At 46.0% G+C, this 26,206-nt stretch overlaps 1 protein-coding gene across 1 annotated transcript in view; it reads right to left on the reverse strand.

Annotated features, from left to right (window-relative positions):
* Positions 1–26,206, reverse strand: part of LOC110504983 (bone morphogenetic protein receptor type-2) — an 88,741-nt gene that overhangs the window by 55,966 nt on the left and 6,569 nt on the right. The window contains exons 2-3 of the mRNA XM_090230753.1: positions 9,453–9,686; positions 4,462–4,638 (exon numbers count right to left, since the gene is read on the reverse strand). Coding sequence (XP_090086879.1) covers positions 4,462–4,638; positions 9,453–9,686 — 411 coding nt within the window. The remainder of the gene's footprint in view (positions 1–4,461; positions 4,639–9,452; positions 9,687–26,206) is intronic.

Consider the following 26,206-nt stretch of genomic DNA (forward strand, 5'->3'; position numbering starts at 1 on the left):
CTGAGCAAGGAACTGAAAAGTTAGCTTTCTTACATAGCACATATTGCACTTTTACTTTATTTAAACCAAATTGAACATGTTTCATTATTTATTTGAGGCTAAATAGATTTTATTGATGTATTATATTAAGTTAAAATAAGTGTTCATTCAGTATTGTTGTAATTGTCATTATTACAAATAAAATAAAATAAAAATCGACCGATTAATCGGTATCGGCTTTTATGGTCCTCCAATAATCGGTATCGGCGTTGAAAAATCATAATCGGTCGACCTCTAGTTTGGACCATGATAGGTCATTGGTGATGTGGACACCAAGGAACTTGAAACTCTCGACCCGCTCCACTACAGCCACGACGATGTTAATGGGGACCTGTTCGGGCTGCCTTTTCCTGTAGTCCACGATCAGCTCCTTTGTCTTGCTCACATTGAGAGAGAGGTTGTTGTCTTGGCACCACACTGCCAGTTCTCTGACCTCCCTACAGGCTGTCTCATCATTGTCAGTGATCATTGATACATAAGGTACTCTACCTCGAGACTTCTTTAATATTAAGACATCGCGCACCAGCTGTTATTGACAAATAGACACACACCCCAACCCCTAGTTTTACCAGACGTAGCTTCTCTGTTCTGCCGGTGCATGGAAAATCCCCCCAGCTCTATATTATCTGTGTAGTCGTGCAGCCACGTCTCGGTGAAACGTAAGATATTACAGTTTGGTAGGCTAATCGTAGGTCATCGATTTCATTTTTCAATATTTGCATGTTAGCAAGTAGAAGGGATGGCAGTGGGAGTTTACTCTCTCGCCTACGGATTCTCAGCCCGATCTGCGGCCCCTTTTCCTTCCTCTCTTCTTCACGAAATGACGGGGAATTGGGCCTGTTCCACTGAATGGCGGGGACCTGGGCCTGTTCCAGTGAAAGCAGGATATCCTTCCCGTCGGACTTGTTAAAGGAAAACGCTTCTTCCAGTTCGTGGTGAGTAATCGCTGTTCTGATGTCCAGAAGCTCTTTTCGGTCATAAGAGACGGTAGCAGCAACATTATGTAGTCTGTGGTGAGTAACTGCTGTTCTGATGTCCAGAAGCTCTTTTCGGTCATAAGAGACGGTAGCAGCAACATTATGTAGTCTGTGGTGAGTAACCGCTGTTCTGATGTCCAGAAGTTATTTTCGGTCATAAGAGACGGTAGCAGCAAGATCATGTTTAAAATAAGTAAAAAAATAAGTTACAAACAACACAAAAAAATGAACAAAATAGCACATTTGGTTATGGGCCTGTAAAATGACAGCCATCCTCTTTCGGCGCCATCTTGACATATATATAGATGCACTTATATATATGTGTATATGTATGTATTTATATGTATGTTTATATGTATGTATTTATATATGTGGCCAGGTCATCTGATGCAGCACTCCATCACTCTCCTTCTTGGCCAAATAGCCCTTACACAGCCTGGAGGTGTGTTGGGTCATTGGCCTGTTGAAAAATGAATGATAGTCCCACTAAGCGCAAACCAGATGGGATGGCGTATCGCTGCAGAATGCTGTGGTAGGCATGCTGGTTAAGTGTGCCTTGAATTATTAATAAATCACTGACAGTGTCACCAGCAAAGCATCCCCACACCACGACACCTCCTCATGCTTCACGGTGGGAACAAAGACACAGCGGTTGGAACCAAAAATCTCAAATTTGGACTCATCAGACCAAAGGACAGATTTCCATCGGTCTAATGTCCAATGCTTGTATTTCTTGGCCCAAGCAAGTCTCTTCTTATTATTGGTCTCCTTTAGTAGTGGTTTCTTTGCAACAATTCGACCATGAAGGCCTGATTCACACAGTCTCCTCTGAACATTTGATGTTGAGATGTGTCTGTTATTAACTCTGTGAAGCATTTATTTGGGCTGCATTCTGAGGTACAGTTAATTGCCCATTCTGAGGCTGGTAGTTCTAATGAACTTATCCTCTGCAGCAGAGGTAACTCTGGGTCTTCTTTTCCTGTGGCGGTCCTCATGAGAGCCAGTTTCATCATAGAGCGTCATGGTTTGCTGCTATAATAGCCTCCACTCTTCTGGGAAGGCTTTCCACTAGATGTTGGAACATTGCTGCTATAACAGCCTCCACTCTTCTGGGAAGGCATTTCCACTAGATGTTGGAACATTGCTGCTATAATAGCCTCCACTCTTCTGGGAAGGCATTTCCACTAGATGTTGGAACATTGCTGCGGGGACTTGCTTCCATTCAGCAACAAGCATTTGTGAGGTCGGACACTGATGTTGGGCGATTAGGCCTGGCAGTCGGCGTTCCAATTCAACGCAAAAGTGTTTGATGGGGTTGAGATCAAGGCTCTGTGCAGACCAGTCAAGTTCTTCCACACTGATCTCAACAAATCTTTTCTGTATGTACCTCGCTTTGCGCACAAGGGCATTGTCATGCTGAAATAGAAACGGGCTTTCCCCAAACTGTTGCCACAACGTTAGATGTACAGAACCGCATAGAATGTCATTGTATGCAGTAGCGGTAAGATTTCCCTTCACTGGAACTAAGGGGCCTGAACCATGAGAAACAGCCCCAGAACATTATTCCTCCACCAAACTTCCAGTTAGAAATATGCATTGGGGCAGGTATCCGCCAAACCCAGATTCGTCCGTCGGACTGCCAGATGGTGAAGAGTAATTCAGCACTGCGCCGAGTTTCCACTGCGCCAGAGTCCAATAGCGATGAGCTTTACACCACACCAGCCGACGCTTGACTTTGCGCATGGTGATCTTAGGCTTGTGTGCGGCTGCTCGGCCATGGAAACCCATTTCATGAAGCTCCAGACAAACAGTTCTTGTGCTTCCAGAGGCAGTTTGGAACTCGGTAGTGAGTGTTGCAACCGAGGACAGATGTTTTTTTTACGCGCTTCAGCACTTGCCTGTCCCTTTCTGTGCGCTTGTGTGGCCTACCAATGTTTTTTTAAACGCCATGAATGTAACATTCAAATGTAATAAGGGTCCCCTGGGAAACTCTGATCAACACTATGGTTCCTACCCTGTCACAACAACTTCTAGGTGTACCAGTCCTTGTCATTAGTTGTCATACCAAACACCAACCATGGAAACAACATTAGTATTCTGATTCTAACAGTTTCCAAGTGTTTTGATCTAAAGTAAAATCGCAATATTTGATAAAAAACAAAAAAGGCAATTCCATTATTTGTCCAGCTTTAATAATGTTTACATCTTAGTCTATACATTACTCATCTCATATGTATATACTGTATTCTATACTATTCTACTGTATCTTAGTCTATACATTACTCATCTCATATGTATATACTGTATTCTATACTATTCTACTGTATCTTAGACTATGCATTACTCATCTCATATGTATATACTGTATTCTATCCTATTCTACTGTATCTTAGTCTATACATTACTCATATCATATGTATATACTGTATTCTATACTATTCTACTGTATCTTAGTCTATACATTACTCATCTCATATGTATATACTGTATTCTATACTATTCTACTGTATCTTAGTCTATGCATTACTCATCTCATATGTATATACTGTATTCTATACTATTCTACTGTATCTTAGTCTATGCATTACTCATCTCATATGTATATACTGTATTCTATACTATTCTACTGTATCTTAGACTATGCATTTCATATGTATATACTGTATTCTATACTATCCTACTGTATCTTAGTCTCTGGTGCTCAGACATTGCTCATCCATATATTTATATATTCTCATTCACCCCTTTAGATGTGTGTGTATTAGGTAGTTGTGGAATTGTTAGATTATTTGTTAGATATTACTGCACTGTTGGAACTAGAAGCACAAGCATTTCGCTACACTCTTAATAACAATAATAATACCTGCTAAACATGTGTATGTGACCAATAACATTTGATTTGGTGCAGCCCTAACGGTAACCCTGGTAACCTCCTGACCATGCTAATCTCTTGTGACTGGGCCAAGCCAAAAACCAGACTAAAACCAGAATAAAACCAGACTAAAACCAGACTAAAACCAGACTAAAACCAGACCAAAATCAGACTAAAACCAGACTAAAACCAGAATAAAACCAGACTAAAACCAGACTAAAACCAGGCCAAAACCAAACCAAAATCAGAATAAAACCAGACTAAAACCAGACTAAAACCAGACCAAAACCAAACCAAAATCAGACTAAAACCAGAATAAAACCAGACTAAAACCAGACTAATACCAGACTAAAACCAGACTAATATCAGACTAATACCAGACTAAAACCAGACTAAAACCAGACTAAAAGCAGACTAAAACCTCAGAGACTATGGACTAGTTTAGAAGATCCTCTGCGTGACCTGCAGCTAGAAACGTACTGACGACCACTTCTCTCTGACGTTATACTACTAACGACACTCCCACTGTTGTGTCGCTGTGTTGTGTGTGGGGTCAGGGGTCATCGTACTTACATAGCTGTGCAGAGGTGGGGCTGGGCGGGGGGAAGTCCTCAGTGAAGTTGACGTTACACATGTTGGTGCTACAGCAGCAGAACCTATACGTCCCGTTCTGGATCTGAGACGGAGTGGTGGTAACCACGCAACGGTCGTCATGGCACTCCTGCTGGTCACCGATGTGAGTCCAGCATCCTGGGAGAGGAGAGAGAGAGAGGATGAGGAGACTGGTGTGGACAGGATGAGAGAGAGAATCTGAAACCTAACCCACTGCCGAGCCCCACCACAAATCCATCACCTAAAGAAAGATGAACCTGGAGAAGAGTCCCCTAAGCAAGCTGGTCCTGGGGCTCTGTTCACAAACACAAACACACCCCACAGAGCCCCAGGACAGCAGCACAATTAGACCCAACCAAATCATGAGAAAACAAAAAGATAATTACTTGACACATTGAAAATAATTAACCCAAAAAACAGATCAAACTAGAATGCTATTTGGCCTTAAACAGAGAGTACACAGCGGCAGAATACCTGTCCACTGTGACTGACCCAAACTTAAGGAAAGCTTTGACTATGTACAGACTCAGTGAGCATAGCCTTGCTATTGAGAGAGGCTGCCGTAGGCAGACCTGGCTCTCAAGAGCAGACAGGCTATGTGCACACTGCCCACAAAATGAGGTGGAAACTGAGCTGCACTTCCTAACCTCCTGCCCAATGTATGACCATATTGGAGACACATCAGATTACACAGATTCACAAAGAATTTGAAAACAAATCAAACATTGATAAACTCCCATATGTATTAGGTGAATTACCACAGTGTGCCATCACAGCAGCAAGAGTTGTGACCCGTTGCCGTGAGAAAAGGCAACCAGTGAAGAACAAACAACATCGTAAATTAGGGATGCACGATATAGCAATAAGCATATCTGAATAGGATGATATTAGCTAAAAATGCCAACAAAGGCATCGGCCCGATGTGTAGTTTAACACAGATGTGCTTAACCGATGTCAAAGCTGACGTGCATACCTACCTGTATAACGTAGGTAGATGAGGTACATACCTGTATAACGTAGGTAGATGAGGCAATGTCAAAGCTGACATGCATACCTACCTGTATAACGTAGGTAGATGAGGTACATACCTGTATAACGTAGGTAGATGAGGTACATACCTATATAACGTAGGTAGATGAGGCAATGTCAAAGCTGACATGCATACCTACCTGTATAACGTAGGTAGATGAGGTACATACCTGTATACGGTAGGTAGATGAGGTACATACCTGTATAACGTAGGTAGATGACATAATGACGCCACAATAATACTGCTCTACACGTGCAACGCTGCCTAACCCGGCCCACATTGTCTGCTGTGTGGATCTAAATGAAAGTTTCACAGGAAGACAACATGAAGGCCATATGCAACGTTTGTGCTGCTATTTCCCAATGAGGGGAGAAAGTGAAATCTTTCAAAACCTAATAACTCATTAGAAAGTGCATCACCCCCAGACGTTCAGACACTACACAGAACAAAAGCAGAAAGATACTAAGCACTTCCAACAACTAAACAAGTCAAAGTCGAGCAGTCATTTGAGTAAGAACATTTCAGCGAGACAACTCAAAGGTGAAATCCATTAAAGCCAAGATAATGGGATTCATTGCCCTTGACAATCATCCGTTCTCTGTCGTGGATGATGTTGGCTTTCACCGACTGGTCGAGCACCTCGAGCCCCGGTACACACTACCAAGTAGGCGCTATTTTTCAGATGTTGCCCTACCGGAGTTACACAGTATTGCTGAGACGCACATCCATGAGCTACTTGCTATTAGCTTCACGACTGACATTTGGACCAGCGATGTCAGCCCCATGAGCATGCTGAGTCTGGCAGCTCAGTGGGTCGGTACACACTACCAAATAGGCGCTATTTTTCAGATGTTGCCCTACCGGAGTTACACAGTATTGTTGAGACGCACATCCATGATCTACTTGTTATGGGCGTCACTGCTATTAGCTTCACGACTGACATTTGGACCAGCGATGTCAGCCCCATGAGCATGCTGAGTCTGGCAGCTCAGTGGGTCGACGAGGATTTCGTACTGAGGAAAGCCGTATTGCATGCATTTCAATGGCATTTGAGAACATGTTTGAAACTTAACTTGAACACACATCTAGTGCCATTCGAACAACTGACTTGAGAAATAAGCTCATCAACTGTGTCTGCAGCAGATGTGATACCCTCTGTCATGGCATTGAAATGCCTGCTCAACAAAACTGCCCACACAGACCGTGGGGTTAACGTGGAAAAAAATTCTACAAGAGGCTGTGAAAAAGCAATTCGGTGGCATTCTCTCTGAGCCTCTTTACTGTGTCTCCACCATGCTCGATGTTAGGTACAAGGACCGCTACTTCTTTAACAGGCATTCTCTCTGAGCCTCTTTACTGTGTCTCCACCATGCTCGATGTTAGGTACAAGGACCGCTACTTCTTTAACAGGCATTCTCTCTTTACTGTGTCACCACCACGCTAGATGTTAGGTACAAGGACCGCTACTTCTTTAACAGGCATTCTCTCTGAGCCTCTTTACTGTGTTGCCACCATGTTCGATGCTGGGTACAAGGACCACTACTTCTTTAACAGGCATTCTCTCTGAGCCTCTTTACTGTGTCTCCACCATGCTCGATGCTAGGTACAAGGACAGCTACTTCTTTAACAGGCATTCTCTCTGAGCCTCTTTACTGTGTCTCCACCATGCTCGATGCTAGGTACAAGGACCGCTACTTCTTTAACAGGCATTCTCTCTGAGCCTCTTTACTGTGTTGCCACCATGTTCGATGCTAGGTACAAGGACCACTACTTCTTTAACAGGCATTCTCTCTGAGCCTCTTTATGTGTCTCCACCATGCTCGATGCTAGGTACAAGGACAGCTACTTCTTTAACAGGCATTCTCTCTGAGCCTCTTTGCTGTGTCTCCACCATGCTCGATGTTAGGTACAAGGACCACTACTTCTTTAACAGGCATTCTCTCTGAGCCTCTTTGCTGTGTTGCCACCTTGCTCGATGTTAGGTACAAGGACCGCTACTTCTTTAACAGGCATTCTCTCTGAGCCTCTTTACTGTGTCTCCACCATGCTCGATGTTAGGTACATGGACCGGTACTTCTTTAACAGGCATTCTCTCTTTACTGTGTCTCCACCATGCTGGATGCTAGGTACAAGCACCGGTACCTCGATGCAGACTAGAAACAGGGTTTACATGAAATGTTACACACAGCTGGACAAGATGGAAACGGACACAGTGACAGTGGGCACCGAGGAAGAGAGGCCACGGACAGACATGACTGGACAAGATGGAAACGGACACAGTGACAGTGGGCACCGAGGAAGAGAGGACACGGACAGACATGGCTGGACAAGATGGAAACGGACACAGTGACAGTGGGCACTGAGGAAGAGAGGCCATGGACAGACAGAGCTGGACAAGATGGAAACGGACACAGTGACAGTGGGCACCGAGGAAGAGAGGACACGGACAGACATGACTGGACAAGTGATAGTGGGCACAGAGGAAGAGAGGACACGGACAGACATGACTGGACAAGATGGAAATGAACACAGTGACAGTGGGCACCGAGGATGAGAGGACACGGACAGACATGACTGGACAAGATGGAAACGGACACAGTGACAGTGGAAGAGAGGACACGGACAGACAGAGCTGGACAAGATGGAAACGGACACAGTGACAGTGCAGAGGAAGAGAGGACACGGACAGACAGAGCTGGACAAGATGGAAACGGACACAGTGACAGTGAGCACCGAGGAAGAGAGGACACGGACAGACATGACTGGACAAGATGGAAACAGACACAGTGACAGTGCGTACCGAGGAAGAGAGGACACGGACAGATTTCACTGCTTGGCATGTATGATGAAATCCTGGTTGAGAATGAAACGACTGAACAACGAAACAGTAAGTGAAATAAATAGGTTTTGATGATGTTTTACAGGTAATGGGGATAAACGTAAATGCCAACAAAATAACTTTTTGGTCAGTGTGTGTTTAACTATTTAACTGTACTATAATTATTTTTATATATTGGTTATCGGTATCGGTTATTTGGCAAGGAAAATATTGGATATCGGTATCGGCCAAAAATGTCATATCGGTGTATCACTATTGTAAATACAACCCATATTTATGTTTATTTATTTCATACTTCAACTATTTGAACATTGTTACAACACTGTACATAGCCAATAATCTAAAATGTAAAATCTCTATATTATTTTAAGTTTTGTGAGTGGGCCTGCCGAGTGGTGCAGTGGTCTAAGGCACTGCATCGCAGAGCTAGAGGCGTCACTAAAGACCCAGGTTTGATCCCAGGCTGTGTCACAACCGGCCGTGATCAGGAGTCACATAGGGTGGGGCACAATTGGCCAAGTGTCGTCTGGGTTCGGGCATGGTTTGGCCGGGGGGGCTTTAGTTGGCTCATCGTGCTCTAGCGACTCCTTGTGGCGGGCCGGGTGCCTGCAGGCTGACCTCGGTCGTCAGTTGAACAGTGTTTCCTTTGACACATTGGTGCAGCTGGCTTCCGGGTTAAGCTGGCGGGTGTTAAGAAGAGCGGTTTGGCGGTTCATGTTTCGGAGGACGCATGACTCAACCTTCGCCTCTCCCAAGCCCGTTGGGGAGTTGCAGCGATGAGACAAGATCAAAATTGGGGAGAGGGGAGTGTGTGTGAGAGAATGAGAGAAACAAAAGGAGAAAGAGAAAAACAGAGAGGGAGAGAGAGAAACAGAGAGAGAGAGAAACAGAGAGAGACAGAGAGAGAGAGAAACAGAGAGAGACAGAGAGAGAGAAAAACAGAGAGAGAAACAGAGAGAGAGAAAAACAGAGAGAGAAAGAGAAAAACAGAGAGAGAAAGAGAGAGAGCGAGCGAGCGAGATCAGGACAGAGGGAGAAACAGTTTTACATGAACACCAGGTCCATCTATGTGTGTAGACGTACCCTGTTTGACCAGGTGTATCTCTCCGTCTCTAGTCTTCTCCCACAGTCCATAACATCGAGAGCCCTTACTGCAGCGTATAGGAGTATTCTCTCTGGTCATAGGCCAGTCTCCTGCTCCTCCCACTGCTCCTCCCACTGCTCCTCCCACTGCTCCTCCCACTGCTCCCACACGCTGCTCCTCATACTGCTGCTGCTGGTCGTTGAACGCACACTCACGCTCCTCACTCTGTGCACCTAGGGACAGAGAGAGAGAGGGAGAGAGGGGGAAAGGGAGGATGAGAGAGGGGGGAGGGAGCGAGTGGGGGAGGGGGACAGGGAGAAGAGGGAGGGAGGGAGGGAGGGAGGGAGGGAGGGAGGGAGGGAGGGAGGGAGGGAGGGAGGGAGGGACAGGAAATAGCGGGATAGAGGGGAAGGGAGAGATATAGAAAAGTTAGTGAAAATCATCTGAGACAGAAAAGCTAACGGATGGAGCTGGAACATCTCTCTGTTATCTCAGCATCTCAGTGATTATTATATTATTATGATACAGGTAACAGCAGCCATCTCTCTGTTATCTCAGCATCTCAGTGATTATTATATTATTATGATACAGGTCGCAGCATCAGGGGTCTTCAACCTATTCTTGCCCAATCATACGTTAGCAAAAACAGTGTCTTATCATGAATGTGATCATGTGAAGGTGATCGGGGATAACTAATAAACATGGTAAAGGTGTACAGATCTTCTTGGGTTTTAAATATACTGAACAAAAAGATAAACGCAACACGAAACACATTTTCAGATTTTACTGAGTCACAGTTCATAAGGAAATCAGTCAATTTAAATACATTCATTAGGTCCTAATCTATGGATTTCACATGACTGGAAATACATCTGTTGGTCACAGATACCTTAATAAATAAATAAAATGAAGTAAATTAAGAACATTTAAAATCAACGATAAAATAACAGTATTGAGGCTATATACAGGGTGTTACAGTACAGAGTCAATGTGGAGGCAATATACAGGGTATTACGGTACAGAGTCAATGTGGAGGCTATATACAGGGTATTACGGTACAGAGTCAATGTGGAGGCTATATACAGGGTGTTACGGTACAGAGTCAATGTGGAGGCTATATACAGGGTGTTACAGTACAGAGTCAATGTGGAGGCTATATACAGGGTGTACCGGTACAGAGTCAATGTGGAGGCTATATACAGGGTATTACGGTACAGAGTCAATGTGGAGGCTATATACAGGGTATTACGGTACAGAGTCAATGTGGAGGCTATATACAGGGTGTTACGGTACAGAGTCAATGTGGAGACTATATACAGGAGGTACCGGTACAGAGTCAATGTGGAGGCTATATACAGGAGGTACCGGTACAGAGTCAATGTGGAGACTATATACAGGGGGTACCGGTACAGAGTCAATGTGGAGGCTATATACAGGGGGTACTGGTACAGAGTCAATGTGGAGGCTATATACAGGGGGTACCGGTACAGAGTCAATGTGGAGACTATATACAGGTGGTACCGGTACAGAGTCAATGTGGAGGCTATATACAGGGGGTACCGGTACAGAGTCAATGTGGAGGCTATATACAGGTGGTACCGGTACAGAGTCAATGTGGAGGCTATATACAGGGGGTACCGGTACTGAGTCAATGTGGAGGCTATATACAGGGGGTTACGGTACAGAGTCAATGTGGAGGCTATATACAGGGTGTTACGGTACAGAGTCAATGTGGAGGCTATATACAGGGGGTACCGGTACAGAGTCAATGTGGAGGCTATATACAGGGGGTACCGGTACAGAGTCAATGTGGAGGCTATATACAGGTGGTACCGGTACTGAGTCAATGTGTAGGCTATATACAGGGTGTTACGGTACAGAGTCAATGTGGAGGCTATATACAGGGTGTTACGGTACAGAGTCAATGTGGAGGCTATATACAGGGGGTACCGGTACAGAGTCAATGTGGAGGCTATATACAGGGGGTACCGGTACAGAGTCAATGTGGAGGCTATATACAGGGTATTACGGTACAGAGTCAATGTGGAGGCTATATACAGGGTGTTACGGTACAGAGTCAATGTGGAGGCTATATACAGGGGGTACCAGTACAGAGTCAATGTGGAGGCTATATACAGGGTATTACGGTACAGAGTCAATGTGGAGGCTATATACAGGGTATTACGGTACAGAGTCAATGTGGAGGCTATATACAGGAGGTACCGGTACAGAGTCAATGTGGAGGCTATATACAGGGGGTACCGGTACAGAGTCAATGTGGAGACTATATACAGGGGGTACCGGTACAGAGTCAATGTGGAGGCTATATACAGGGGGTACTGGTACAGAGTCAATGTGGAGGCTATATACAGGGGGTACCGGTACAGAGTCAATGTGGAGACTATATACAGGTGGTACCGGTACAGAGTCAATGTGGAGGCTATATACAGGTGGTACCGGTACTGAGTCAATGTGGAGGCTATATACAGGGGGTTACGGTACAGAGTCAATGTGGAGGCTATATACAGGGGGTACCGGTACAGAGTCAATGTGGAGGCTATATACAGGGGGTACCGGTACAGAGTCAATGTGGAGGCTATATACAGGTGGTACCGGTACTGAGTCAATGTGGAGGCTATATACAGGGTGTTACGGTATTGAGTCAATGTGGAGGCTATATACAGGGTGTTACGGTACAGAGTCAATGTGGAGGCTATATACAGGGGGTACCGGTACAGAGTCAATGTGGAGGCTATATACAGGGGGTACCGGTACAGAGTCAATGTGGAGGCTATATACAGGTGGTACCGGTACAGAGTCAATGTGGAGGCTATATACAGGTGATACCGGTCAATGTGCGGAGGCACCAGTTAGTCGAGGTAATTGAGGTAATATGTACAGTGGATTAAAGTATTTAGTCAGCCACCAATTGTGCAAGTTCTCCCACTTAAAAAGATGAGAGAGGCCTGTAATTTTCATCATAGGTACACCAACTATGACAGACAAAATGAGAAAAAGAAATCCAGAAAATCACATTGTAGGATTTTTTATGAATTTATTTGCTAATTATGGCAGACTGACTCCTCCATCGGGAGGCTGAGCCCTCCACCAGCAGGCTACCAGCTGGTGGAGTCAGTCTGGCGGGCTACCAGCTCAGAGGTGGGCTACCAGCTCAGAGGCAGGCTATCAGCTCAGAGGCAGGCTACCAGCTCAGAGGCAGGCTACCAGCTCAGAGACAGGCTATCAGCTCAGAGGCAGGCTACCAGCTCAGAGGCGGGCTACCAGCTCAGAGGCGGGCTACCAGCTCAGAGGCGGGCTAGGGAGAGAGATACAGAGAGAGATACAGAGAGATACAGGTAGAGAGCAGTCTGTATATAGACCACAGGACTGTCTGGTAGAGAGCAGTCTGTATATAGACCACAGGACTGTCTGATAGAGAGCAGTCTGTATATTCTCTACAGGACTGTCTGGTAGAGGGCATCTGTATATAGACCACAGGACTGTCTGGTAGAGGGCAGTCTGTATATAGACCACAGGACTGTCTGGTAGAGAGCAGTCTGTATATTCTCTACAGGACTGTCTGGTAGAGAGCAGTCTGTATATTCTCTACAGGACTGTCTGGTAGAGAGCAGTCTATATATAGACCACAGGACTGTCTGGTAGAGGGCAGTCTGTATATAGACCACAGGACTGTCTGGTAGAGAGCAGTCTGTATATTCTCTACAGGACTGTCTGGTAGAGGGCATCTGTATATAGACCACAGGACTGTCTGGTAGAGGGCAGTCTGTATATAGACCACAGGACTGTCTGGTAGAGAGCAGTCTGTATATTCTCTACAGGACTGTCTGGTAGAGAGCAGTCTGTATATTCTCTACAGGACTGTCTGGTAGAGAGCAGTCTATATATAGACCACAGGACTGTCTGGTAGAGGGCAGTCTGTATATAGACCACAGGACTGTCTGGTAGAGGGCAGTCTGTATATAGACCACAGGACTGTCTGGTAGAGAGCAGTCTGTATATAGACCACAGGACTGTCTGGTAGAGGGCAGTCTGTATATAGACCACAGGACTGTCTGGTAGAGGGCGGTCTGTTCAGTGACAGCCAGTAGAACTAGTGAGGGGTGAGTGGGGGGGGACACACACTCTGCTACTGGCCAGGTTTTAGACTAAACAATGGCTCTCCCACCGGCTCCATGGGGCAGGCAGGGTGGGGTGTGGGTAAGAGGCGGGGGTCGTCATCTCCCCAACGGAGCCAGAAGGAAAGACATTGTTTAGTCTAAAACCTGGCGTGTAGCAGAGCAGCACAGTATCCTGTACACAAGACACACCACAGACCACTGCAGACCCTGCCGACATCCCTCTCTATGTACCAACTGCTGACCACACTGTCTTCATACAGAGAGACAACTCAATGGTCGTATCTTTGATACTGTGCATAGTTACGCTCATGTAAAATGTTCAGTGTGGTTGAAAGTGCTTTAAGAGCAATCTACTTTTGTGTGTGTGTGTGTGTGTGTGTTAAGGGGTTGGATAGTGTGTGTGTGTGTGTGTGTGTGTGTGTGTGTGTGTGTGTGTGTGTGTGTGTGTGTGTGTGTGTGTGTGTGTGTGTGTGTGTGTGTGTGTGTGTGTGTGTGTGTGTGTTGTTCAGGGCAGAGACTGCGTCACATCACAGCAAGTGGCACAAAGAGTTAACACCGCAGCCCAACACGCAATGCCAGCAGAGCAACACACACACACACACACACACACACACACGCTATCCAACCCCTTAACACACACACGCTATCCAACCCCTTAACACACACACGCACACGCTATCCAACCCCTTAACACACACACAGGTTTACATTGAGATGAAAGTAGGCTGTGGTAGTGGTGGCTCAGTACATCAGCCAGCCTTCTACTGTCAGAATCCAGCAACTCAGAAAGGAAAGTATGAGTATGAGACGGAGACAGAGGAGGAGGAGGAGACGGAGAAAGAGTAGGAGACAGAGGAGGAGGAGGAGGAGACAGAGACAGAGTAGGAGGAGGAGACAGAGGAGGAGGAGGAGACGGATACAGAGGGGGAGGAGGAGACAGAGTAGGAGGAGGATGAGACAGAGACAGAGAAGGAGGAGGAGATGGAGACAGAGAAGGAGGAGGAGACGGAGGAGGAGATGGAGACAGAGAAGGAGGAGGAGACGGAGGAGGAGGAGACAGAGAAGGAGGAGGAGACGGAGACAGAGTAGGAGGAGGAGACGGAGACAGAGGAGGAGGAGGAGACGGAGACAGAGTAGGAGGAGGAGAAGGAGACAGAGTAGGAGGAGGAGAAGGAGACAGAGGGGGAGGAGGAGACGGAGACAGAGACAGAGAAGGAGGAGGACACGGAGACAGAGGAGGAGGAGGAGATGGAGACAGAGGAGGAGGAGGAGACGGAGACAGAGTAGGAGGAGGAGAAGGAGACAGAGGGGGAGGAGGAGGGGACGGAGACAGAGGAGGAGACGGAGACAGAGGAGGAGATGGAGACAGAGGAGGAGGAGACAGAGACAGAGTAGGAGGAGGAGATGGAGACAGAGGAGGAGGAGACGGAGACAGAGGAGGAGGAGACGGAGACAGAGGAGGAGGAGGAGACGGAGACAGAGTAGGAGGAGGAGAAGGAGACAGAGGGGGAGGAGGAGGGGACGGAGACAGAGGAGGAGACGGAGACAGAGGAGGAGGAGACAGAGACAGAGTAGGAGGAGGAGAAGGAGACAGAGGGGGAGGGGGAGACAGAGGGGTAGGAGGAGGAGGAGACGGAGACAGAGACGGAGGAGGAGACAGAGACAGAGAAGGAGGAGACAGAGGAGGAGACGGAGACAGAGGAGGACACGGAGACAGAGGAGAAGGATGAGACAGAGGAGGAGACAGAGACAGAGGAGGACGAAGAGACGGAGACAGGGGAGGAAGACCAGCCTGATGACCCTGATGAAAACCAAATACGAGCTGAATGCTTTATTCAGTAAAAAAAAAAGCTGAATATTCTCAGGCTGTAGCAGAGATGGTAGGAATCTGGTGAAAAGGCAGGAAAACTGCAGTCAATTGAAATCTAGAGAAACAGATCGGCAAGTCGGTGGAATCTGAAATAAGACAGCCAAGCTGATTACCAATCATAAAGAAATAAACAATATATTTACAGACTTTTATCAGGAACTTTCTACTTCAGACAGTCCTTTAGCTATGCAGAAAGCAGAGGCATTCTTTCAGAATTTCAAACCTTCCTAAACTAACAGAGGAAGACAGGAAGTGGCTCGACCGCCCTATTACTTTGGAGGAATTGACCGAATGTATAAGATAAGTGGATCTGGAGGTCCTGGCTTGAGTGGTTACACGTGGTCGGTCTGCAGTTGTGAGAGTGGGAAAACTCTGGGGTTAGATGGGATACCCAGTCATTTCTATAAAAGGTTTGCAGAGCAGCTTAGCCCAGAAATATTGAAAACACTTAACACATCGATTGACACAGCTGAACTCCCACCTATGAGTGATGCAGTAATCTCCCTAATCGTCAAACAGGGAAAGAATGCCCATGAGTGTGGGCGCTACCGTCTAATTTCTTTGATAAATTGTGATGGAAAATTGTTTCCAAAATGTCTGTCTATGAGGGTGAATAATATCATTAAGAAAATCCTAAATCCAGACCAGGTGGGATTTGTGAAAGGCAGAACTTCATCTGATAATCTTAGACTCCTGCATGCCATCTGGAAGGCTACAGAGTTGTATACTTCAGTAGCAGCCTTATCCCTAGACGCAGCCTTATCCCTAGACGCAACCTTATCCCTAGACGCAGAGAAAGCCTTTGATAGGGTGGGCTGGGACTACCTGCATTATACTATAAATACAGTGCCTTGCGAAAGTATTCGGCCCCCTTGAACTTTGCGACCTTTTGCCACATTTCAGGCTTCAAACATAAAGATATAAAACTGTATTTTTTTGTGAAGAATCAACAACAAGTGGGACACAATCATGAAGTGGAACGACATTTATTGGATATTTCAAACTTTTTTAACAAATCAAAAACTGAAAAATTGGGCGTGCAAAATTATTCAGCCCCCTTAAGTTAATACTTTGTAGCGCTACCTTTTGCTGCGATTACAGCTGTAAGTCGCTTGGGGTATGTCTCTATCAGTTTTGCACATCGAGAGACTGACATTTTTTCCCATTCCTCCTTGCAAAACAGCTCGAGCTCAGTGAGGTTGGATGGAGAGCATTTGTGAACAGCAGTTTTCAGTTCTTTCCACAGATTCTCGATTGGATTCAGGTCTGGACTTTGACTTGGCCATTCTAACACCTGGATATGTTTATTTTTGAACCATTCCATTGTAGATTTTGCTTTATGTTTTGGATCATTGTCTTGTTGGAAGACAAATCTCCGTCCCAGTCTCAGGTCTTTTGCAGACTCCATCAGATTTTCTTCCAGAATGGTCCTGTATTTGGCTCCATCCATCTTCCCATCAATTTTAACCATCTTCCCTGTCCCTGCTGAAGAAAAGCAGGCCCAAACCATGATGCTGCCACCACCATGTTTGACAGTGGGGATGGTGTGTTCAGCTGTGTTGCTTTTACGCCAAGCATAACGTTTTGCATTGTTGCCAAAAAGTTCAATTTTGGTTTCATCTGACCAGAGCACCTTCTTCCACATGTTTGGTGTGTCTCCCAGGTGGCTTGTGGCAAACTTTAAACAACACTTTTTATGGATATCTTTAAGAAATGGCTTTCTTCTTGCCACTCTTCCATAAAGGCCAGATTTGTACAATATACGACTGATTGTTGTCCTATGGACAGAGTCTCCCACCTCAGCTGTAGATCTCTGCAGTTCATCCAGAGTGATCATGGGCCTCTTGGCTGCATCTCTGATCAGTCTTCTCCTTGTATGAGCTGAAAGTTTAGAGGGACGGCCAGGTCTTGGTAGATTTGCAGTGGTCTGATACTCCTTCCATTTCAATATTATCGCTTGCACAGTGCTCCTTGGGATGTTTAAAGCTTGGGAAATCTTTTTGTATCCAAATCTGGCTTTAAACTTCTTCACAACAGTATCTCGGACCTGCCTGGTGTGTTCCTTGTTCTTCATGATGCTCTCTGCGCTTTTGACGGACCTCTGAGACTATCACAGTGCAGGTGCATTTATACGGAGACTTGATTACACACAGGTGGATTGTATTTATCATCATTAGTCATTTAGGTCAACATTGGATCATTCAGAGATCCTCACTGAACTTCTGGAGAGAGTTTGCTGCACTGAAAGTAAAGGGGCTGAATAATTTTGCACGTCCAATTTTTCAGTTTTTGATTTGTTAAAAAAGTTTGAAATATCCAATAAATGTCGTTCCAGTTCATGATTGTGTCCCACTTGTTGTTGATTCTTCACAAAAAAATACAGTTTTATATCTTTATGTTTGAAGCCTGAAATGTGGCAAAAGGTCGCAAAGTTCAAGGGGGCCGAATACTTTCGCAAGGCACTGTACATTAGGATTTGGACAGGGCTTTCAGAATATTACTAAACTTCTGTACAACGACCCCAAATCCAGTCGTCACTAACGGACTACGATCATGTCCATTTTCTGTAGGACGAGGCACGAAACAGGGTGACTGTCTGTCACCTCTCCTATTTATTGTAGCATTAGAACCAGTAGCCGAAGCCATTAGGCTGCATCAGTCAATCAAAGGGGTTACTATGGGAGGTAGGGAGAATAAACTACTGCTTTATGCAGACGACATATTACTATTAACGTCAGACCACCCAACTCTCCAGATGGCCTTTACCGGACTTAATAAATGCATTTTCAGAGATATCGGGCTATGAAGTAAACTGGACCAAATCTGAAGTAATGCACATGTCAAAACATGGTCTGAGAAATGACTTCCTCAGCTGGAGGTTTCAACGGTTCCTTAAAACCTTGAGGTACCTGGGAATCACTTTAAATCCTGGTCTAGAGAACATGATTTCTGAAAACATTGACCCACTACTGAACAAAGTTAAACTCCAGTTTAAGCGCTGGGATAAGCTACAGAACTCATTATGTGAGAGGATGCAGGTGATAAAGATGGTCCTAGCTCTGAATGACGTCATCAGCATGTTACCACTGTCCATACCTGTCTATACTTTTTAAATCCATTGACAAAATGACTACGGAGTTTGTTTTTTGCCAGTAAAAGGGCCAGGCTGAAACTAGCGAGATTACAGGCAACGACTGAGAAGGGAGGATTAAAACTCCCTAACATGTAATTATATCAAGAAGCCTTTATAACCACCCTAATAGGCTCTCTCTTTACTGAGAACTCCAATAGGCTCTCTCTCTTTACTGAAAACTCTAATAGGCTCTCTATTTACTGAGAACTCTAATAGGCTCTCTCTTTACTGAGAACTCTAATAGGCTCTCTCTATACTGAGAACTCTAATAGGCTCTCTCTTTATTGAGAACTCTAATAGGCTCTCTCTTTACTGAGAACTTTAATAGGCTCTCTCTTTACTGAGAACTCTAATAGGCTCTCTCTTTACTGGGAACTCTAATAGGCTCTCTCTTTACTGAGAACTCTAATAGGCTCTCTCTTTACCCGAGAACTCTAATTGGCCAATCTGGGTGGACATGGAGGAAGAACTTAATGCCCCATTCGGAGAATCAGATTATTTGAGTCAACAAAAAGTGGCACTGCAGAATTCAAAAATGTTCCATACAAACAAAGTGTATGGAGTCAGATTCAAAAGAGAGAAAAATCTTCACTTTTCCTGAAAAGCTCTGCTTCAATAAGGAACAAGCCTACATTGAAAATAGGGACACATGGTTTTCTGGAAAGATTGGTATAGAAAGGGGATAGAGAACATTGGTACAGATAACCAAGAAAACACCTTTACCTCCTTTGAAGAACTAAGGTCCAAGTAGAATTTACAGAAAGAACACTGAGATATCTCCAGTATATAGATTGTAATGTTTAAGGTAGGACAAAAACAACAACAAATCCCCTGTACATTCTGATACAACTGTTAAGATAGAAATCCATACGAATATATAGCCACCTGATAGGTGGAATTAATGCACGGGCCTAAAGGACATATGAGAAAAAGACCTGGAGGTAAGTATTGGAGAGGAGGAATGGAATAGATACTAATATAACAGATGCTCCTCCCTATGAGAGATGCCCGGTCCAAGCTGATTCAATGGACTCCGAGGTTGAACAGAATAGGTTTGAATGAATCCAGTCTATGCTGGAGATGTCAGGCACGTACAGGTGACATGATATATGTTCTGTGACTGTCTAAGCTTGGATACCTTTTGGCGGAAGCTAATGGAAAAGATTGGGGATATACCTGGGTACCACAATACCTGCAAATCCTGTTTTTTCCATTACTGAATATCACTAACGATATTGTTAGACTGAGAAGCTCATGTTTAAACTGGCTAAAAGTTGCTCTAATCACAGCCAGTCATATTGAGACACTGGAGGGAGGAGGACAGCCAAAAGAGTCATATTGAGACACAGGAGGGAGGAGGACAGCCAAAAGAGTCATATTGAGACACAGGAGGGAGGAGGACAGCCAAAAGAGTCATATTGAGTCACTGGAGGGAGGAGGACAGCCAAAAGAGTCATATTGAGACACTGGAGGGAGGAGGACAGCCAAAAGAGTCATATTGAGTCACTGGAGGGAGGAGGACAGCCAAAAGAGTCATATTGAGACACAGGAGGGAGGAGGACAGCCAAAAGAGTCATATTGAGACACAGGAGGGAGGAGGACAGCCAAAAGAGTCATATTGAGACACTGGAGGGAGGAGGACAGCCAAAAGAGTCATATTGAGACACAGGAGGGAGGAGGACAGCCAAAAGAGTCATATTGAAAAGAGTGGCTGGCTGGGCGTGTCCGGGCGGCCCAGCTACCCATTGAAAAGAGTGTCTGGGTTTGTCCCGGCTTCGACTAGCACTGTATATTAATGTCTGCCAAGTTATTGTTTAGTGCTAAATGTAACTCAATTGCATTGTTATATCGTGAAAGGAAGCAAAAACTAACATTACTAAAAAATAAACAAATTAAGAAATAGAGACCGGAATATTACTGAACAAAAATATAAACACAACATGTAAAGTGTTGGTCCCATGTTTCATGAGCTGAAATAAAAGATTCCACAAATGTTCAATGAGCAAATTCAATGTTCAATGAGCAATGAGTCAAATTTGGGGCACAAATTTCTTTAGATCTCAGTTAGTCAGCATTTCTCATTTGCCAAGATAATCCAGGTGTGGCATATCAAGAAGCTGATTAAACAGCATGATCATTACACAGGTGCACCTTGTGTTGGGGAAAATAAAAGGCCACTCTAAAATGTGCCTTTTTGTCACACAAAAAAACGCTACAGATGTCTCAAGTTGAGGGAGCGTACATTTGGCATGCTGACAGCAGGAACATCCAGCAGAGCTGTTGCCAGATAATTGAATCTTCATTTATCTACCATAAGCCGCCTCCAATGTCATTTTAGAGAATTTGACAGTACGTCTAATAGGCCTCACAACTGCAGACCGACCACGTGTAACCACTCAAGCCAGGACCTCCAGATACGGCTTCTTCACCTGCAGAAGTGTCTGAGACCAACCATCCGAACAGCTGATGAAACTGTGGGTTTGCACAAGCAAAGCATTTCTGCACAAACTGTCAGAAACCGTCTCAGGGAAACTGGCTACTCGTCGTCCTCACCAGGGTCTTGACCTGACTGCAGTTCGGTGTCGTAACCGACTTCAGTGGGCAAATGCTCACCTTCGATGGCCACTGGCACCCTAGAGAAGTGTGCTCTTCACAGATGATTCCCGGTTTGTACCGGGCAGAACTGTACCAGGCAGACAGTGTGTAATGGGTCGTGTGGGCGAGCATTTTGCTGATGTCAACGTCATGAACAGAGTGCTCCATGGTAGTGGTGGGGTTATGGTATGGACAGGCATAAGCTACGGACAACACACACTTTTATCAATGGTAATTTGAAAGCACAGAGACACCATGGCGAGATCCTGAGGACCATTGTTGTGCCATTACCTCATGTTTCAGCATTATAATACACGGCCCCATGTCGCAAGGATCTGGACACAATTCCTGGAAGTTGAAAATGTCCCAGTTCTTCCATGGCCTGCATACTCACCAGAAACTAATTGAGTATAGTTGGGATGCCCTGGATTGACGTGTACGACAGCGTGTTCCAGTTCTTGCCAATATCAAGCAACTTCGAACAGTCATTGAAGAGGAATGGGACAACATTCCACAGGCCGCAATCAACAGCTGGATCAACTCTATGCGAAGGAGATGTGTCACCCTGCATCAGGCACGGTGGTCACACCAGAAACTGGCTGGTTTTCATGAGGTAAATCGTGGTGGTCACACCAGATACTGACTGGTTTCCATGAGGTAAATGGTGGTCACACCAGGTACTGACTGGTTTCCATGAGGTAAATGGTGGTCACACCAAATACTGACTGGTTTCCATGAGGTAAATGGTGGTCACACCAGATACTGACTGGTTTTCTGACCTTTTTTCCCCCAATTTCATGGTATCCAATTGGTAGTTACAGCTTTGTCCCATCGCTGCAACTCCAGTAAGGACTCGGGAGAGGCGAAGGTCGAGAGCCATGCGTCCTCCGAAACACGGCCTTGCCAAGCCGCACTGCTTCTTGACACACTTCTCGCTTAACCCAGAAGCCAGCCGCACCAATGTGTTGGAGGAAACACTGTACACCTGGCGACCAAATTCAGCTTTCAGGTGCCCGGCCTGTCACAAAGAGTCGCTAGAGTGCGATGGGACAAGGCAATACCAGCCGGCCAAACCCTCCCCTAACCCGTACGACGCTGGGCCAATTGTGCGTCACCTCATGGGTCTTCTGGTCACGGCCAGCTGTGACACAGCCTGGGATCGAACCCGGGTCTGTAGTGACACCTCTAGCTATGAGATGCAGTACCTTGGATCGCTGTGACATAGCCTGGGATCGAACCCAGGTCTGTCTGTAATGACACCTCTAGCTATGAGATGCAGTACCTTAGATCGCTGTGACACAGCCTGGGATCGAACACGGGTCTGTCTGTAGTGACGCTTCTAGCTATGAGATGCAGTACCTTAGATTGCTGCAACACAGCCTGGGATCGAACCCGGGTCTGTCTGCAGTGACACCTCTAGCTATGAGCTATCATGTAACATAGCTCTAATATGGTTGGATACATATTACAATTATATACATATTACATCTGTATACATATTACAACTACTGTATATACAGTTGAAGTCAGAAGTTACACCTTAGCCAAATACATTTAAACTCAGTTTTCAGTGAGTTTAACTCAGTGATCAGTTAGGATCACCACTTCATTTTAAGAATGTGAAATGTCAGGTCTTCCAGCATTTCAGGAATCACAGAAATATGTCTCCAAGTGGAAGCAGAAAGTTCTTATTGGTTATAAGAAATGATAGCGAATACATTGTGAAAATAAAGTAAAGATTAACGCCAGAAGAATCCAAATAGCAAAGTTGGGTCGAAGCTCACAAAACGGAGGGCTCGAGGATGGCGCCTTCTTAAATCACCATAGAGATGGGAATGCTGGACTTCTCGTCTGAAGACAGTCAGTCAGACAGGTTTAATACATCTACTAGGGCTGTGAATGTTAAAAAGTTTAAACAAAGTTGGGATCTTTAACATGCAGAAAAATCCTAACCGAAACACAAAATTCAAAATCACAGTGCAGTTATCACAAAACACAGGAAATAATGTGTTACAGCCTAACTCAACGATAGGCTATGAAAGGCCTGGAGGAAGTTGTGTAATTTAAATACAGACTCAGCAGGAAGAAATAAGACAGTAAACACCATAGTGGGTCAATTTCTATAACAACTAAAAGCTTTGACGAGTGAGGCTAAACTTTTGCTCTGTTTTTTGATGTCCTGTCTACTGTGAACAGTGTGAAGCCAACCTATACACATGTTTTGATGTCCTGTCTAATGTGAACAGTGTGAAGCCAACCCATACACATGTTTTGATGTCCTGTCTACTGTGAACAGTGTGAAGCCAACCCATACACATGTTTTGATGTCCTGTCTACTGTGAACAGTGTGAAGCCAACCCATAACCATGTTTTGATGTCCTGTCTACTGTGAACAGTGTGAAGCCAACCCATACACATGTTTTGATGTCCTGTCTACTGTGAACAGTGTGAAGCCAACCCATACACATGTTTTGATGTCCTGTCTACTGTGAACAGTGTGAAGCCAACCCATACACATGTTTTGATGTCCTGTCTACTGATCCAGACTGTTGCTGAGACCGTTGCTGAGACCGTTGCTGAGACCCAGACCGTTGCTGAGACACAAACCGTTGCTGAGACCGTTGCTGAGACCGTTGCTGAGACCCAAACCGTTGCTGAGACACAAACCGTTGCTGAGACACAAACCGTTGCTGAGACCGTTGCTGAGACCGTTGCTGAGACCCAAACCGTTGCTGAGACACAAACCGTTGCTGAGACCGTTGCTGAGACCGTTGCTGAGACCCAAACCGTTGCTGAGACCCAAACCGTTGCTGAGACCCAAACCGTTGCTGAGACCCAAACCGTTGCTGAGACCCAAACCGTTGCTGAGACACAAACCGTTGCTGAGACCGTTGCTGAGACCGTTGCTGAGACCCAAACCGTTGCTGAGACCCAAACCGTTGCTGAGACCGTTGCTGAGACCCAAACCGTTGCTGAGACCCAAACCGTTGCTGAGACCCAAACCGTTGCTGAGACCCAAACCGTTGCTGAGACCCAAACCGTTGCTGAGAACCAAACCGTTGCTGAGACCGTTGCTGAGACACAAACCGTTGCTGAGACCGTTGCTGAGACCCAAACCGTTGCTGAGACCCAAACTGTTGCTGAGACCCAAACCGTTGCTGAGACCCATACCGTTGCTGAGACCCAAACCGTTGCTGAGACCCAAACCGTTGCTGAGAACCAAACCGTTGCTGAGACCGTTGCTGAGACCCAAACCGTTGCTGAGAACCAAACCGTTGCTGAGACCGTTGCTGAGACCCAGACCGTTGCTGAGACACAAACCGTTGCTGAGACCGTTGCTGAGACCCAAACCGTTGCTGAGACCCAAACCGTTGCTGAGACCCAGACCGTTGCTGAGAACCAAACCGTTGCTGAGACCCAGACCGTTGCTGAGACACAAACCGTTGCTGAGACCGTTGCTGAGACCCAAACCGTTGCTGAGACCCAAACCGTTGCTGAGACCCAAACCGTTGCTGAGACCCAAACCGTTCCTGAGACCCAGACCGTTGCTGAGAACCAAACCGTTGCTGAGACACAAACCGTTGCTGAGACCCAAACCGTTGCTGAGACACAAACCGTTGCTGAGACCCAAACCGTTGCTGAGACCCAAACCGTTGCTGAGACCGTTGCTGAGACCCAAACCGTTGCTGAGACCCAAACCGTTGCTGAGACACAAACCGTTGCTGAGACACAAACTGTTGCTGAGACCGTTGCTGAGACACAAACCGTTGCTGAGACCCAAACCGTTGCTGAGACCCAAACCGTTGCTGAGACCGTTGCTGAGACCGTTGCTGAGACCGTTGCTGAGACCCAAACCGTTGCTGAGACCGTTGCTGAGACCCAAACCGTTGCTGAGACCCAAACCGTTGCTGAGACACAAACCGTTGCTGAGACCCAAACCGTTGCTGAGACCGTTGCTGAGACCGTTGCTGAGACCCAAACCGTTGCTGAGACCGTTGCTGAGACCCAAACCGTTGCTGAGACCCAAACCGTTGCTGAGACACAAACCGTTGCTGAGACACAAACCGTTGCTGAGACACAAACCGTTGCTGAGACCCAAACCGTTGCTGAGACCCAAACCATTGCTGAGACCGTTGCTGAGACCGTTGCTGAGACCGTTGCTGAGACCGTTGCTGAGACCGTTGCTGAGACCCAAACCGTTGCTGAGACACAAACCGTTGCTGAGACCATTGCTGAGACCGTTGCTGAGACCGTTGCTGAGACCCAAACCGTTGCTGAGACCGTTGCTGAGAACCAAACCGTTGCTGAGACCCAAACCGTTGCTGAGACCGTTACTGAGACACAAACCGTTGCTGAGACATAAACCGTTGCTGAGACATAAACCGTTGCTGAGACCGTTGCTGAGACACAAACCGTTGCTGAGACACAAACCGATGCTGAGACCCAAACCGTCGCTGAGACCGTTGCTGAGACACAAACCGTTGCTGAGACCCAAACCGTCGCTGAGACCGTTGCTGAGACCCAAACCGTTGCTGAGACACAAACCGTTGCTGAGACACAAACCGTTGCTGAGACACAAACCGTTGCTGAGACCCAAACCGTTGCTGAGACCCAAACCATTGCTGAGACCGTTGCTGAGACCGTTGCTGAGACCGTTGCTGAGACCGTTGCTGAGACCCAAACCGTTGCTGAGACACAAACCGTTGCTGAGACCATTGCTGAGACCGTTGCTGAGACCGTTGCTGAGACCCAAACCGTTGCTGAGACCGTTGCTGAGACCCAAACCGTTGCTGAGACCCAAACCGTTGCTGAGACCGTTACTGAGACACAAACCGTTGCTGAGACATAAACCGTTGCTGAGACATAAACCGTTGCTGAGACCGTTGCTGAGACACAAACCGTTGCTGAGACCCAAACCGTCGCTGAGACCGTTGCTGAGACCCAAACCGTTGCTGAGACCCAAACCGTTGCTGAGACCCAAACCGACCCGAACCGTTGCTGAGACCCAAACCGTTG

This window comes from Oncorhynchus mykiss, chromosome 3 (assembly GCF_057628025.1).
Source record: "Oncorhynchus mykiss isolate SJ-2025 chromosome 3, ASM5762802v1, whole genome shotgun sequence".
In the NCBI taxonomy this organism is placed as follows: domain Eukaryota; kingdom Metazoa; phylum Chordata; class Actinopteri; order Salmoniformes; family Salmonidae; genus Oncorhynchus; species Oncorhynchus mykiss.